General features: G+C 42.0%; 1 protein-coding gene across 2 annotated transcripts in view; it reads left to right on the top strand.

Moving 5' to 3' along the window:
- LOC109973072 (uncharacterized protein C1orf21 homolog) overlaps window positions 1-12095 on the top strand; it is a 41982-nt gene that overhangs the window by 11563 nt on the left and 18324 nt on the right. For both annotated transcript variants that reach the window (XM_020622395.1, XM_020622394.1), the window contains one exon: window positions 1470-1590. In XM_020622395.1, coding sequence (XP_020478051.1) covers window positions 1500-1590 — 91 coding nt within the window. In that variant the 5' untranslated portion in view covers window positions 1470-1499. The remainder of the gene's footprint in view (window positions 1-1469; window positions 1591-12095) is intronic.

Here is a 12095-nt window from a genome sequence, read left to right as displayed (position 1 = left end):
GGCATCTTTGCTTAGACTGCTGCCCCCGCGACCCGGCCCCGGATAAGCGGAAGAAAATGGATGGATGGATGGAATTATTTTGTTCAGCGCCAGATCGAATATTTAATTCTTATCACAAGTTCCTATAGTTTTTCAGGTGGAGACTAAAAGGTGACGGCTCTAAAACAAGTTAAATGGTGAGATCTGTGGTGACAGTGCTACAGTGACGTCTGACAGAGAAAGAAATGATCAGTCAGGTTGTGAACAAGCCAACAGTGTCAGAGGCAGTAGCTCAAAAGGTAAGACACAAAGTGAGTGCACCTGAATTTTCTATAACAATCACTCAGTGATACCTCTTTCATTCACTGACTGCTCATGTTCCTTGTCCCTTTACACATCTGAGAAATGTCACCACAGCCACAGTCATCCATACAGTCATGTTATGCAGTGCTGATGAACACAGACACGGCTTTAACACAGCAGCCGCATCGTGCACCCTGCACACCTGGTGCTCTGTGTCATGTCCAGAGAGGTGGATGTTGGTCGGCCGCAGCCTAAACACAGGAGTAAGCCCTGGCCTGCTGTCACCTTCAAGTGCTGTTAGGTTCCCTGAAGGAGGGAGGAGGGGTGGGCAACATTCTTTTGAAGGTCTGCTCTCGTCTCTCTCTGGGCTTTTTCTATCTATCTTTTCCTTCACCCCTGCCCACCTTCATCACAACCCTGCTTCCTCTCTTTTAATAAAATAAAACCCAAACCTCTCCAGCCCCCCTCATCTGACACTCTTGCTCCTCTCACTTATGATGCTGAAGGTTTTTGGTGATGGGTGATCATTGGCTCCCACTGTGAGCGTGTGCGCATTCTTGTAACTGGCGGCAGTCAGATGGGCTCTGTCAGTGACAGCATATGGCATGTGTGAGTGGCATGAGGACTGTATGTAGTATAATGTGGTTGACAGTGTGTGTGTGTGTGTGAAAATCACAGCTTTGTGTCAACTCTCCTGCTGGGTGCAAGGTTTTACCCTCTTTTCTGAATAATAATTGTGTTGAATTCAGTATATTGTTCCTACACTCATGATGTTAAGAGAAAGTTCTGACTTAGGCTGGATAAGTCGACTTACAGAAAAGGAATGAACAAGAATTTCAGTAATTTATTTATTGCTTTAAAGCCATACTAATGAATTATATAATATTAGTTGCTGAATATACTTTCTAAGTAAATAAGTGCAGGGTTTAGCACCCCGCTGTGAGGTGTGTGCCACTAATAGCTGCCGCACAGCTGTGAGAAAACACTGTACCAAGCTTTGCACATTGTTCAACCCACTTTGTTCGCTGAATAAAAAAGAAGAGGTTAGTTAGTATGACTGAACAAACAGTGCAGCTCTTTTGAGAAGTGAAATCTTTATGGGGCACTGTAAAAACAGAACAGCAGAAGTTGTTTGTTTTATTGTGTTTGACGTGAATACGAAAGGTCTTCTGTTGTTCCTTTTCCAGGTGAGAGTGCGATGAGGAGAGTGTGAGGCCATGGGCTGCACCTCAGCCAAGCAGGTGTCGGCCGTGCCCAATGATGAGGAGGGACGCGGCAAGGCCTACAGCAACGGAGACCTCTTCACAGGTCAGTTTACACACAATAAAAGCTTCACAGCCTCAATATTAGTCAGTGTAGAGCGATTGCCCACTCAGCCCTCACAATCTATTCTCTTCATTACAGCTCATAGTCCTCTGGCAGAGTGTTAAGTTCTCCATTTCAGACAATAACTGTCAACACCACATTTTTATTGGAGTTATCTGTGTTGACAGCTCATGTATGAGAGAGGAAGTAACGAGTCATTGAGACTGTGGTGTTAAAATGTAAAAGTTTAGTCCTTGGAAGTGGAGAGAGAAACAAATAGGAATGGAAGTGCAAAGGTGAGAAGAGGTGAGACTTGAGAGATGAAGAATAAAAACAAGTAAGAAAAAAGTGAGTTGACAAGGCACCTGGTTGAGATTGTAAAGGATACCAGGAGTTCATTTTACTCACCATTGAGAGTACACTTCATTAATATCTCCTGTGGCTCTGGAGGATGTTTTTCTATAGTTTGAATAACTAACTACTGGGATTATCTTAAGATTGAGATGCACTTTTTAAATAGAATGTCTGCATTACAAACTGAAGGTATGAAGTTGGAAAGAAATGGTCATTTAGGAGGCAGGGAGAGTCTAATGAAAGCCTGTTTATTTGCATCATGGGAAATGAAGGATCTAGCATTTTTGGAGCTTGACCCATACCAGAAACTAAAAGTATCTAAAATTATCTTTAATTTTGCTGCATCGATTTGTCTCTTGTGAGTACTCCAGCATTATGGTGCAATACTAAATCACTGGTGTCCTTCTTTTAAAAGTTTCAAAGCTGATAACATTTTTAGTTGATGAATTGGTTAGTCCAGTGGTTTCCATTCTAAGGGACGAGGTGACCTAGAGGAATACAAGATCAATCCGAGAATGGCAACCAGTCAGATTTATCTAAGTTGCAAAAGAAGGCAAATAGACCTTTTACACATAAACTGGAATGAGAGAGCCCACGGGCAAAACCATTTCTGGTTTGCACTGGCCGACATGGTGACATGGTCAAAATGAATGTTTTTCATCTCCCCTGTTGACCTTGCCGAAATTCAGCATTGCTGATGTTGTGAGAATTGTAGAGACTCATTCTTTGGTTAAAGGAAATAAACTAAATAGGATATAAATTCTTCTACGAGAATGTACATCGGTGCACAACTAATCTGGTGAATAAGATATGCTATATAATGCTTATGCTAGCAAGCTTTAGTATTAGCTTAGCTGCTGTACATTCTAATGGTTTTCTATCTTGTCTTGCAATGTTTAAAGGATGTAGTCAGAGCTAGATGCTACAGGTTGGTAAAGTTGATCCATGAAAGCAGGTTTGGGACAACTGTTTTTGAGAAGACTGCTGCCTGCTTCACTGTAGTCCTCTGGACTGAGCAGTGCCGACTGCACATGTAGATGAGAAGCTTTATTTATTATCATCATAACATTGTGACACATACAACGAAATTATGTTTGGAGCTGAGGACACTGGGCCGCCGCGTGCATACACGCTGCCATCACAGGCAATGGGGGGTTCAGTGTCTTGCCCAAGGACACTTTGACATGTGGACTGCAGGCACTTGAGATTTGAACCTTCAACCTTCCAGTTGGGAGACGACTGCTCTACACGCTGCACCGCTGTCAACTCCCCCATGCTGCCTCTTTATACCTTAAAATTTGGTCCTTCATTGCACCTAATCCCTGCACCCATTTTCTTTTAAGTTGTGGGTCGTCTGGAACACAAGAACTCAGTTACAATACAAAAACCTAGGTTTTTAGATGTTGCCACTGTACTTTTACTCACCCTTGGGCCGGAAGTTGCCCGGCCTGTCCTCATCTACTTCCGGTTTACATTGCAGAAGTGTGAAAAAGGTCTATTTTTCTTTATCTATTTTTGTTCTCTAGTCTTTGCTTCTTTTTTTTTTTTTTAATTATCCTCTCTGTTCCAGATCACAAGCCACACCGGTTTGGAAACAGCTGGATCAGTCACTAGGCCATTTCTCCAGCAAAATTACTAAAGCTGCTGGGAGAAAGAAGAAATTTTAAAAAGGAATGTTTTACCTTGTCAGATTGTTGATTGGAAAAAATGATGAATTTGAAGACACATCTTTGAGCTCTGGGAAATTGCGTTGTAATTTTTCATTATTTCTTTGACATTTTATGTGGCTGTAGCTCAGGTGGTAAAGTAGGTCATCCATTAATCATAGGGTCTTGTTGGATCAAGACCCTATGATTAATGTCCTTGAGAAGACACTCAACCTTCAGTTATTCCTTGAACATCACTTTGGACAAAAATGCCTGCCAAACATGATATCATTTTATACAGTAGAAATGATTAACTGAAAATAAATGTCAAATTAATCAGTAATTAATATACTGTAATTGTTAGTTGCAGCCCTGACTTTAATTATACAGTAGAAAGCAGTGCAATGAGGGACATAAATGTAAGTGAAGAGAGAGATGATGGATGGTTGAGGGATTAACAGCGATTAAGAATTAGGAGCAGCACTCTGGTACAACAGCACACAGGCGGGTGGATGTCGCAGATGACCATCGACTGGAGGTTTGCGCTCTCTGTCTTTTCGTCAGACCCTTTTCCCTCCATCCCCTGCCTCTACTCTCTCTGATCTCTCAGCTCTCACGTCTTGCTTCCCTCCTTGTCTTTTAAGGAGCAACAGAACGAGGCAGGAGACTAGAAAGGGAGAGAGATAGGAGGAGTGTAGCATTTTCCTTGAGAGAGGAAGGGAGAATGACGTTTGTTGCTGCTTTTTCTTCCCTCTCTTCAACTTCTCTGTCTTCTTTAGAGTGCCTAGTCCCTTCCCCTGCCCGAGGCCTCGTTCTTGCCTTCCTCTTACTGTCTGTCTCTCTATTTTGGGTCTGTGTGCCCCCTCCCTCCCTCTTCCTGCCTTCATCTCCCAGTGTTTCTTCCCTCCAGCTCTCTTCCTCTCTTCTCTGGCATAACATTAGGTCCGACCCTTGTGTCCTTTCACCTCTCCTGCTCCTTCCTCCCTCTTCCTTCCATCCCAAACCACCAAGAAGCTGTCAGTTGGTTAAAGCAATCCAGAGACATGGTGGCCAAACCAGACTGTTGTTGAGCCTTTTTCTAAGTGTGTGTGTGTGTGTGTGTGTGTGTGTGTGGAGTTGGAAGACAGAAGTGACCTGGATAGTATGGATTAGAGTTATCCCAGGCCCAAACCCCAAATAACACCTCCTCTTATCTTCATCCACTCTTATCTTTCTTCCTTTCTGACTCCTCACTGCAGAGCTTCACTCATTGTCACATACCGTGTGGTCATTTTTTCCCACTTAAGTCACCAGCCTTTCAGACCTCAGTCGATCTGGCTCACTCCCTGCATCCGGTGTACTTCCCATGGCCGAGATGGAAAAGACTGGCCAGTTCTGGTCAGTTAGTCCCACTACACACATAAATGTACCCCCAGTAGACTGTGCGTCAGTGTGTGTATTTGTGGTTATGGATTTGTTTGCTTGTTGCATATCAGTGTATTAGTTAGAAAGGGAGCCCTCTCCTTGTTCACACTGATCCACCCCAACAGATTGTCAGTCAGCCTGCTCGTGTGTGTATTTGTGCACGTTAGAGTGTGTGTGTGTGTCAGATATTCTGTCTACCCTCTCCATCAGTCTCTGGCCACTAACCCTAACCCCCACCCCCAACCACCCCTCTCTCAGTTGCTCTCACACAATAACCGGAAAAGGCTGAGCTCCGTTACACAAACACTGAAGGACAACGAGGGAAAATAGCAACACTCTCCACAACATTGTGCCATTGATGTCTGCAATAAATCACAGTCAGAGGAGATTGTGAGTGAGATAGAGTATGTGGTACTGTATGTGTATATGATTGCGTATGTGGCACCCTAACATGTTTACACAACATGGTATCAGGCAGATTTCACTGAGCATTTTTGTTATTTTGTGGCGGTGGCGCTGCTGAGGGCCGGTTCTCCTCATCACTGACTGAATCTGATTGTACTATCCCTTTTCTGAAATTTGCTGTCTGTATGAAAAGATGAAAATGGTTTTAAGCAGAGCATGTGAGCGGAGCAGGAGTGGGGGGATTTTGGACAGAGTGCAGAACGTCCTTTGTTTAAAAAAGGAGGGAGCGTCACTCTACATATCCCGCTCCAATTTTGCTCCAGTATTGCCCAAGCCCGACCCAGAATGCATCTGTGTCTTGCACAATCATCCAACACTTTCCAGTCAACAGTTGGCCGTTGCAAGCTCAGTAATGGACTTCCTAAAGTACTTTAAAAGGAAACCAAAAGGTCATACAGGTGTCCTTTATATTTTTATTTAAATAGGCCCATTGATCTGTTGAATTTTACATATGGCTTTTTGTGTTATATTCCTTGTTACATAGGCCTAACTATAATTTGAAATAAATAATTTCTATTTGGAAAAAAGTAATTGTTGTTCTTTGGGATGTAAGGCTACGGTTTCAGCTAAAAATGAATACATGCAAATTTTTCCTGTTTAAAGTGAAGCAGGATGTAATCTAATGAGTGGAGTGGCCTAGTGCGGTTTTGAGTGGGGTGCAGAGCAGGAGAACAGCTCCACGGCCAAAGAGTGGAAATTCTCACCACTCCTCCCCACTCCACTCCGCTCATGTGCTCTGGTGTTAAGAGACAGCAGGTATGCTGTTTGCATTCCTGATTTTTATTTTATAGCAAGACCCATGTGAAAGAATCACTGGTATGTTTTACTGCCAGGGAGTAAAACAGGATTACTCAAAACTGGTTGTTTTATGAAATCCCTCAAAGAAACACTGGCTCTTCAGTCACACTGAGCTTTCTTTATCAGACTGCTAAATGGGCACTCAGTCCTTGGAAATATTATCACAAGAGACCACCTACATCCACAGATGAACTTACATTAGCACGTTTCAAAGAACCCTCTCTTGTTGTTTTTCAGGTAACAAAAAATATAAATGACAGACCAGGGTAACCACAAATAGTGGTTTAATACAGAGTGGGAAACCTCCTCTTTAGGATAGTGCACAGAACTGACGCTGGTTCAGTCCTTGTGTTGCTGGCGGGATAAGCAGTGGTAGAAGAAATACTCAAATTGTTTACTTACGTAAAAGTGGCATTACAACAATGTAAAAATGCTCTATTACAAGCAAAAGTGCTGCATTCAAAATATTACTTAAGTAAAAGTACAAAAGTATTAACATCACAACTACTTAAAATACTAAAAGTACTCATTCTGCAGAATAGTACATTACACATGAATGTCGATCATATTATTGAACTATAATGACTGATATATTATTGGGTCCCCGATGGACTAGTGGCTAGGATTCAGCACTCTCGCTGCTGCACCCTGGGTTCAATTCAGGGTTGCGTCAGGAAGGGCATCCAGCCTAAAACATGTGCCAGACTTCAAACATGCAAGTTGTTAGTGTGACGATTCGCTGTGGTGACCCCTCGTGGGAACAGCCAATAGTGAATTATTATAATGAATGATACATCATTGTGTACATCACATTTAATGTTGCAGCTGGTAAAAGTAGGCTTAATGTTAACTACCTGATGTATTTATAATTTAAGATTCAAAGCGTTTATTGTCATACAGTAACATTGTACAGTAAGGAAACGCATTTTCCTGCACAATGAAATTCTTACTTTGCTGTCCACAGTGACTGCTGAACAATATAAGCCTAAACTAGTAGATAAACAGTAGTGTATACAATATCAAAAGAAAGAACAGCAGTGAAAAGGAATAATAAAAGCATAATAAGAATAATTTGTGCAACAGTCGGCAATGAATGTGCTATTGTGCATGTGTAAACTGGGAATGCAAACAGTACAGGTGGCATTACATGAAGCAGTTCCTGATTATAGACTCCTGTCAGCTGTTTAGGAGTCTGATGGCAGTTGAAAAGAGTTCTTTAGTCTAGAGGTCCTGCATTTCACACTTCTGAACCTCCAGCCTGAGGGTAGAGGTGTGAACAGTCCATGCTGGGGGTGGGTGGGGTCTTTGAGAATGGAGGCAGCTTTCCTGCGGACTCGGTGCAGTAGATGCTCTGCAGAGAGGGCAGTGGAGTCCTGGTGATCTTCTCCGCAGTCTTTACCAATCTCTGCAGGCGCTTGTGGTCCATGACATGCTTTACATACTGATGGGTAGCTTATGAATTTCCCACCAAGGATCAATAGTATTATGATTATATTGTGTTTTGTTTTATTCATCTCATTCTGAAAAGTAACTAGTAACTAAAGTTATCAAATAAATCTAATGAGTAAAAAGTAAAGTATGAAGCAGCAGAAAATGAAAATACTTAAGTAAAGTAGAGATACCGCAAAATTGTACTTGAGAAAATGTGCTTAGTTACTTTCCAACTCTTAAGGATAAGTCTGGTAACAGGAAGTCGCAGAGCAGCACATGCACATCCATCCCTCATTATTACTGCTGGAGCGTCCTTGAACGCGGCTGCTCTGCTGTTACAGTGGTTCAATTGGGCAGCTTCCAGGTGTGACCGTGAAACCTGGAGTGCACACATTAAATAAAGGTTACTTGTGTGCACTGGACATTGTATGTTAGATTCATAACAAACATGCACCACTTCAAGTCAAAGGAGTGGGGGTGGGGGCTCGATCTGAAAAGAAACAGAAATACACATGCACTTCTGCTCATACAGCACACACATACATACTGCAGCACATACAGTGCAGTGTGTAGCTACACATACTGAAATAAGTAGGGGCACAGGCACATCCATATGCACAGTGAATGGTGGTACATGTTTGTATATTTTTAATTTGCTCACTTGAATAGAACTGGTGTATCTTATTTAGAGCCTACCATATCAGGTTTATCTACTTCTGTGTACTGGCCTCATAGAAATTGTTTCTTATATCCTCATTAAAGGGTGAAAGCATTTAGTACTGTATATTGCCCGTGTGATTTATGTGTCCTGAACAGAAGGAGACTTCTCTAAAATGTGTTGACACAGTAAAGTTCACTGAACACATCAAGTCCTTAAATCATCATCACCATGTCAACCTGATATTTGTGACTTGCTGAAAGCATCCAGACATGCAATCAAAAGATAGTTTAGTCAATCCATGCCAGCACCCCTCTCTTTGTAAGCTGATCACTGTTATTGTGTGGCGGTGGCGCTGCTGAGGGCCGGTTCTCCTCATCACTGACTGAATCTGATTGTACTATCCCTTTTCTGAAATTTGCTGTCTGTATGAAAAGATGAAAATGGTTTTAAGCAGAGCATGTGAGCGGAGCAGGAGTGGGGGGATTTTGGACAGAGTGCAGAACGTCCTTTGTTTAAAAAAGGAGGGAGCGTCACTCTACATATCCCGCTCCAATTTTGCTCCAGTATTGCCCAAGCCCGACCCAGAATGCATCTGTGTCTTGCACAATCATCCAACACTTTCCAGTCAACAGTTGGCCGTTGCAAGCTCAGTAATGGACTTCCTAAAGTACTTTAAAAGGAAACCAAAAGGTCATACAGGTGTCCTTTATATTTTTATTTAAATAGGCCCATTGATCTGTTGAATTTTACATATGGCTTTTTGTGTTATATTCCTTGTTACATAGGCCTAACTATAATTTGAAATAAATAATTTCTATTTGGAAAAAAGTAATTGTTGTTCTTTGGGATGTAAGGCTACGGTTTCAGCTAAAAATGAATACATGCAAATTTTTCCTGTTTAAAGTGAAGCAGGATGTAATCTAATGAGTGGAGTGGCCTAGTGCGGTTTTGAGTGGGGTGCAGAGCGGGAGAACAGCTCCACGGCCAAAGAGTGGAAATTCTCACCACTCCTCCCCACTCCACTCCGCTCATGTGCTCTGGTGTTAAGAGACAGCAGGTATGCTGTTTGCATTCCTGATTTTTATTTTATAGCAAGACCCATGTGAAAGAATCACTGGTATGTTTTACTGCCAGGGAGTAAAACAGGATTACTCAAAACTGGTTGTTTTATGAAATCCCTCAAAGAAACACTGGCTCTTCAGTCACACTGAGCTTTCTTTATCAGACTGCTAAATGGGCACTCAGTCCTTGGAAATATTATCACAAGAGACCACCTACATCCACAGATGAACTTACATTAGCACGTTTCAAAGAACCCTCTCTTGTTGTTTTTCAGGTAACAAAAAATATAAATGACAGACCAGGGTAACCACAAATAGTGGTTTAATACAGAGTGGGAAACCAACTCCTCTTTAGGATAGTGCACAGAACTGACGCTGGTTCAGTCCTTGTGTTGCTGGCGGGATAAGCAGTGGTAGAAGAAATACTCAAATTGTTTACTTACGTAAAAGTGGCATTACAACAATGTAAAAATGCTCTATTACAAGCAAAAGTGCTGCATTCAAAATATTACTTAAGTAAAAGTACAAAAGTATTAACATCACAACTACTTAAAATACTAAAAGTACTCATTCTGCAGAATAGTACATTACACATGAATGTCGATCATATTATTGAACTATAATGACTGATATATTATTGGGTCCCCGATGGACTAGTGGCTAGGATTCAGCACTCTCGCTGCTGCACCCTGGGTTCAATTCAGGGTTGCGTCAGGAAGGGCATCCAGCCTAAAACATGTGCCAGACTTCAAACATGCAAGTTGTTAGTGTGACGATTCGCTGTGGTGACCCCTCGTGGGAACAGCCAATAGTGAATTATTATAATGAATGATACATCATTGTGTACATCACATTTAATGTTGCAGCTGGTAAAAGTAGGCTTAATGTTAACTACCTGATGTATTTATAATTTAAGATTCAAAGCGTTTATTGTCATACAGTAACATTGTACAGTAAGGAAACGCATTTTCCTGCACAATGAAATTCTTACTTTGCTGTCCACAGTGACTGCTGAACAATATAAGCCTAAACTAGTAGATAAACAGTAGTGTATACAATATCAAAAGAAAGAACAGCAGTGAAAAGGAATAATAAAAGCATAATAAGAATAATTTGTGCAACAGTCGGCAATGAATGTGCTATTGTGCATGTGTAAACTGGGAATGCAAACAGTACAGGTGGCATTACATGAAGCAGTTCCTGATTATAGACTCCTGTCAGCTGTTTAGGAGTCTGATGGCAGTTGAAAAGAGTTCTTTAGTCTAGAGGTCCTGCATTTCACACTTCTGAACCTCCAGCCTGAGGGTAGAGGTGTGAACAGTCCATGCTGGGGGTGGGTGGGGTCTTTGAGAATGGAGGCAGCTTTCCTGCGGACTCGGTGCAGTAGATGCTCTGCAGAGAGGGCAGTGGAGTCCTGGTGATCTTCTCCGCAGTCTTTACCAATCTCTGCAGGCGCTTGTGGTCCATGACATGCTTTACATACTGATGGGTAGCTTATGAATTTCCCACCAAGGATCAATAGTATTATGATTATATTGTGTTTTGTTTTATTCATCTCATTCTGAAAAGTAACTAGTAACTAAAGTTATCAAATAAATCTAATGAGTAAAAAGTAAAGTATGAAGCAGCAGAAAATGAAAATACTTAAGTAAAGTAGAGATACCGCAAAATTGTACTTGAGAAAATGTGCTTAGTTACTTTCCAACTCTTAAGGATAAGTCTGGTAACAGGAAGTCGCAGAGCAGCACATGCACATCCATCCCTCATTATTACTGCTGGAGCGTCCTTGAACGCGGCTGCTCTGCTGTTACAGTGGTTCAATTGGGCAGCTTCCAGGTGTGACCGTGAAACCTGGAGTGCACACATTAAATAAAGGTTACTTGTGTGCACTGGACATTGTATGTTAGATTCATAACAAACATGCACCACTTCAAGTCAAAGGAGTGGGGGTGGGGGCTCGATCTGAAAAGAAACAGAAATACACATGCACTTCTGCTCATACAGCACACACATACATACTGCAGCACATACAGTGCAGTGTGTAGCTACACATACTGAAATAAGTAGGGGCACAGGCACATCCATATGCACAGTGAATGGTGGTACATGTTTGTATATTTTTAATTTGCTCACTTGAATAGAACTGGTGTATCTTATTTAGAGCCTACCATATCAGGTTTATCTACTTCTGTGTACTGGCCTCATAGAAATTGTTTCTTATATCCTCATTAAAGGGTGAAAGCATTTAGTACTGTATATTGCCCGTGTGATTTATGTGTCCTGAACAGAAGGAGACTTCTCTAAAATGTGTTGACACAGTAAAGTTCACTGAACACATCAAGTCCTTAAATCATCATCACCATGTCAACCTGATATTTGTGACTTGCTGAAAGCATCCAGACATGCAATCAAAAGATAGTTTAGTCAATCCATGCCAGCACCCCTCTCTTTGTAAGCTGATCACTGTCACAGAGCAGATGTGGGTCTTCATGATAAAGCAGGATCTGTGTCTCCATCCATCCATCCATTTTCCTCCGCTTATCCGGGACCGGGTCGCGGGGGCAGCAGTCTAAGCAAAGATGCCCAGACTTCCCTCTCTCCAGACACTTCCTCCAGCTCCTCCGGGGGAATGCCAAGGCGTTCCCAGGCCAGCTGAGAGACATAGTCCCTCCAGCGTGTCCTGGGTCT

The sequence above is a fragment of the Monopterus albus genome, unplaced genomic scaffold (genome assembly GCF_001952655.1).
Source record: "Monopterus albus unplaced genomic scaffold, M_albus_1.0 scaffold279.1, whole genome shotgun sequence".
NCBI classification, from domain to species: Eukaryota; Metazoa; Chordata; class Actinopteri; order Synbranchiformes; family Synbranchidae; genus Monopterus; species Monopterus albus.
The sequence above is the reverse complement of the archived record's forward strand: the minus strand, read 5'-3'. Positions and strand labels throughout refer to the sequence as shown.